General features: G+C 46.1%; 1 protein-coding gene across 1 annotated transcript; it reads left to right on the forward strand.

Annotated features, from left to right (window-relative positions):
- Window positions 1-857: 857 nt before the first annotated feature.
- LOC137639472 (uncharacterized) lies at window positions 858-1,820 on the forward strand. Its single transcript, XM_068371743.1, has one exon. It carries the CDS (start codon window positions 858-860, stop codon window positions 1,818-1,820), a length of 963 nt encoding a protein of 320 aa, XP_068227844.1.
- Window positions 1,821-4,756: the final 2,936 nt, after the last annotated feature.

Below are 4,756 nucleotides of genomic sequence, written 5' to 3' on the forward strand. Positions count from 1 at the left end.
AGATTGTGTGTACCTACATGATGATATGAGCAAACCTACAAACCTATGGAGAACGTGAATCCAGCTAAAAGTACTTAAAAGGTCAGTAGTACCCAAATGGTTTACAGTTATTAAAGTGACTCACTCTGTCAGTAGTTCCCAAGTAGTTCATTTAAAGTGATAAGCAGCAAAATGGCCGCACAACACATTGATTGCCCAGTGCCTGGATGCACCTATCGAACTGAGGCATCCACAGAGCCCATCATTACCGCTGCGCTCCTGAACGCACACACAACGACTCATACCTAGGGCCCAGCAGCTCATGCCACTCGCGAAACACACCACACCCAATCGCCCTTTCATCAGGCCCGTTGTGTCCCACTGGGGAAACTAAAAACAGTGTTCGATGCCTGGAATGGGTACCACAGTGTAACAATGCACAAGGATGACTGCCACATGACCACCTTTATCACACCCTGGGGCAGATATCGATACTGTGTCGCCCCACGAGGCTATGCCGCCGTGTCTGGTAATGGCTACTCAAGGCGATACAATGAGATGATGAGAACGCATCCGATGTACATGACATGACGAAATGTGTTGATGACACATTGCTGTGGGCCGACACTGTTGAGGAAAGCTTCTACCAGGCAGCCATCTGGCTCGACATCTGCGGGAGAAACGGCATCACCTTCAATCCCAAAAAATTTTTGTTTGGCTGTCGCGAGGTAGAATTCGCCAGCTTCATCATTTCAATGGGCAGTGTGTGTCTGTGTGTGAAATACTTCCAGGCAATATCAGACTTCCCACGCCCGAAGGACATTGCCGACGCTTAATTGTGGTTTGGCCTAGTAAACCAAGTGTCCTATGCTTTCAGTATGGCTGAGCGCATACTCACATTCCGCGAGCTACTGAAACCCGACAAGGCATTTACAGTGACCGACGATCTTGAAGGCGCAATCCAAGCATCTAAAGAGGCCATTGTGGATGAAATTACCAAAGGGGTGCGCATCTTCAACAAAACCAAGCAGACATGCCTTGCGACTGACTGGTCTAAAGAGAGCATCGGGTTCTGGCTGTTCCAAAAACATTGCCAATGCCCTGAAGTCAAACCATTCTATTGCCGCGACGGTTGGAAGGTGATCCTAGTTGGGAGTCGCTTCATGCACCCAGCTGAGTCCAGGTACGCCGTAATAGAGGGGGAAGCCCTGGCGGTAGCCGATGCCCTTGACAAATCACGCTACTTTGTCCTCAGCTGCTCAAACCTGGTCATTGAGGTAGATCACAAGCCACTATTAAAGGTGTTGGGGAACCAATCCCTGGATGACATACCGAATCCTCACCTGCTTAACCTAAAGGAAAAGACACTGTGCTACCGCTTCTGTATCGTATACGGGCCAGGAATGCGCAACAAAGCAGCCGATGCCATTTCACGCCATCCAAGAGGCAACACCAACCCAGAAAAACTGTATCTCCCCGATGACAATGCATCAGTCTGCGACTACTCCATATCGTCGGCCCATCACGATATCCTTGCCAGCATATGCATGAGGGACTGTGACACATGCATGATTGAAGAGCCCGCGCACCTCACAGCCCTGAATTCCCTTACCGAGGTCACCTGGGAACGTGTACGGGAATCTACTGCAAGCGATCCCGTTCTTCATGCACTCACAGAGCTCATTGAACATGGGTTCTCGACATCACAAGATGACATGCCGCAACACCTCCGTGCATACTACCACCTACAGAACGAGCTCATCACCTTCGACGGTGTCGCATTGTTCAAAGATCGTGTTATCGTCTCAACGTGCTTGCGCCAAGGTGTCCTATTCGCGTAACACTTAGCACATCTGGGCGTTTCCATGATGACGGCTCGTGTAGAGGCATCAGTGTACTGGCCAGGCATTACCGCAGACATACAGGCATCTAGAGATAACTGCGGGGATTGACACCGCATGGCCCCCTCCCAACCATCCGCCCACCCTACTCCACCCGTCTTGCCTGTTTACCCATTCCAGTCGATGTGTGCCTACAACTTCACTCATAAGGGTGCTCACTACCTGGTGATTGTGGACCGATACTCACACTGGCCACTTATATCAAAGTCTACCGGTGGTGCCAAAGGACTAATTAACAACCTGTGCTGTACATTCGTCACGTACGGAATTCCTGAGGAACTTGCCATAATGGTGGGCCATAATTCATGGTAACCGAAACACGCCGGTTCTTGAGAGACTAGGGTGTCCACCACCGACTGTCGTCAGTAGCATTTCCACACAGCAATTGCAGAGTGGAAATCGGAGTGAAAACGATGAAGCGCCTGCTTACTAACAACACAGGGACAAATGGAGACGATGGATACAGATACCTTTCATAAAGCAGTCCTCCAATACAGGAACACTCCAGACCTGGTCACCAGAATCTCCCCAGCTATGTGTGTTTTCGGTCACCCAATCCGTGATCTCATCCCGATCCTTCCTGGGAAGTACAACCCCCCCCCCCCACATGGCGTGAAACCCTGACATCCAGGGAAGAAGCACTACACAAGAGCCATGTTCGCATGATGGACACTTGGTCACAACACACTCGCCGTCTGCCACCCCTACGGGTTGGTGACCATGTTCGCATCCAAAATCAGACCAGCCCACATCCCACCAAATGGGACAGGACTGGGACGGTCGTCGAGGTGAGGCAGTACGACCAGTACGTGGTAAAGGTTGATGGCTCGGGCCGAGTATTGTTGCACAACCGGAAATTCCTGTGAAGATTCACACCACTTACAACCCTGACAGAGCCGCAAAATATAACCGGTGGCATACCCCATCAACCACCCGCAAGAACGGCCCCAACCAAGCCGAAGGAGACTAACCGATACATTCCAACACCGCCGGACCTGCAGGATGAGAAGGCCATGAAGGACATTATTAAGAACAATGTCATACCTATTCAAGAGGACACCAACATGAACTCGATCATCTATTACCAGACTACGAGGACAAGATCACTCTTTATGTAGAATAATCCAGCTTCTCCCATGGAGGACTTTCTGAAAAGTCCAACTTCGTTTATTCCTATCAATACCCAGTCCATGGCTGTTATATTGAAATGATGAAAATAAGAGTTTCGAAAAGGTTGCCCTGCCACATCCAAAAGGGAGCCATCAACATGCACCAGTTCCTTGTACACAACAAGAATTTTGTATGAGAAGATATTACGAAAAACATTAAGATCATTATCAGTGTCCCGGATGCAGGAAGGCACAGGATCCTGTTGGCCATGCTCATCCAGCCAAAAGAGACAAATCTGAATACGACACAGAAAATGTTCCCCCTCCCCTTCTGTTGTAGGAACACCTCCCAGCGACAAAGACAACTGCGATCAGCAGAACGGCAACTTGTCTGTGACTGAGACTCTCCTGGTGAACACCTCAGCTAATCAGCATGCAGCTCGGGACTCCCTGGACCTGGAATCTGAGCAGCTGAACAGCTTGCCTGACTCCATGCCCCACTCAGGCAGCACATTAGCCAATCAGTGCACCACACCAGGAAATCTGACCGGAATTACTCAAACTCAAACTCCACCCAGCTTCAATGGTCGTAATTGGAGTAGCAGCCTGACTGTGACAGACCCCATCCTGGCAATTGTCTCAGCTAACGGGAGAGCAGCTGTGTTCTAGACTAGATATGGACTCTATCCATGAGGACCAATCAGTGATCAGCGCCTGACTTGACGAACCAACCAAGCCGTATATATCCGTTTCATTCAGACTCAACCTGATGATAAGAGGAGACACCCGGGCCCCTCTCATAATGTGTAGCAGCAAACTCAGTTGTACTTATTTTGACTAGTTTACTTTTAGTAAAATCATAGAATCTATTCTTTGTATTTTGCTCCCCTCTACTGATGACCAATATAGCACACTTGAGGGGGCTGGCCAGTCAATGCCGTATTTTAAGAACATACCACTTAATAAAGTGACTCAATGCATTTCCAAACTGCATAGGATTTTTGCCTCTGACCTTAGGTTTTGCAACGCCAGGGCGATTTATCCTGAAAATTCTATCTCCTCCCTTGATAATCAATATTAAGACCTGGGATTACTACCCTATATGGACCTGGTGTAGACTAATAAACTAGAGAGTTTTTTAAAGTCATATTTTTGCTAGATATGATCTCTTTATTATGGTAAAAAAATAATCCCTATAAATCATGGAATAAAACTAAGAAAAAATATGAAAAAAAATGGAAAAAAAAGGCTCTATTTGATTGCTTTATAATGTCTCTCTAATTACATAGCAAATTTTAATGCTGTATCTTTAAAACTAAGGAAGAAGGTGGAATTTGAAGGTCAATAAGTATAGTTTTGAGATACGGACGTTCAAAGACAATATAAATAAATCTTGATTATTAAGAATTTAGTGTTCTTTTTTTTTTGGATATTAATAAACCAAAACAATGCTATTTATCATAATTTAATCATAAATGAAGATACCTTTGCTCAATATCTTGCTTCTTTAGGCGAGACGGTCACTCTTTTATCATCTCTCTCCTTCACTAACTTTGCTAATGCTAATATTACCCACTTTCGAACTCTTATTGGAGGGAATTTCCTTCTTCATTATGTTAGAGAGATGTTGAAATTGTCTTTTTCTCTTTGGTATATCTTTAAAACTAATGGAGAGGATAGAATTTGAAAGTCAATAAGTATAGTTTTGGGATACGGGCATTCATAGTTTTCCTTGGTATTTTCGCAAAGACAATATTAATAAATCAT

This window comes from Palaemon carinicauda, chromosome 4, assembly GCF_036898095.1.
Source record: "Palaemon carinicauda isolate YSFRI2023 chromosome 4, ASM3689809v2, whole genome shotgun sequence".
NCBI lineage: Eukaryota > Metazoa > Arthropoda > Malacostraca > Decapoda > Palaemonidae > Palaemon > Palaemon carinicauda.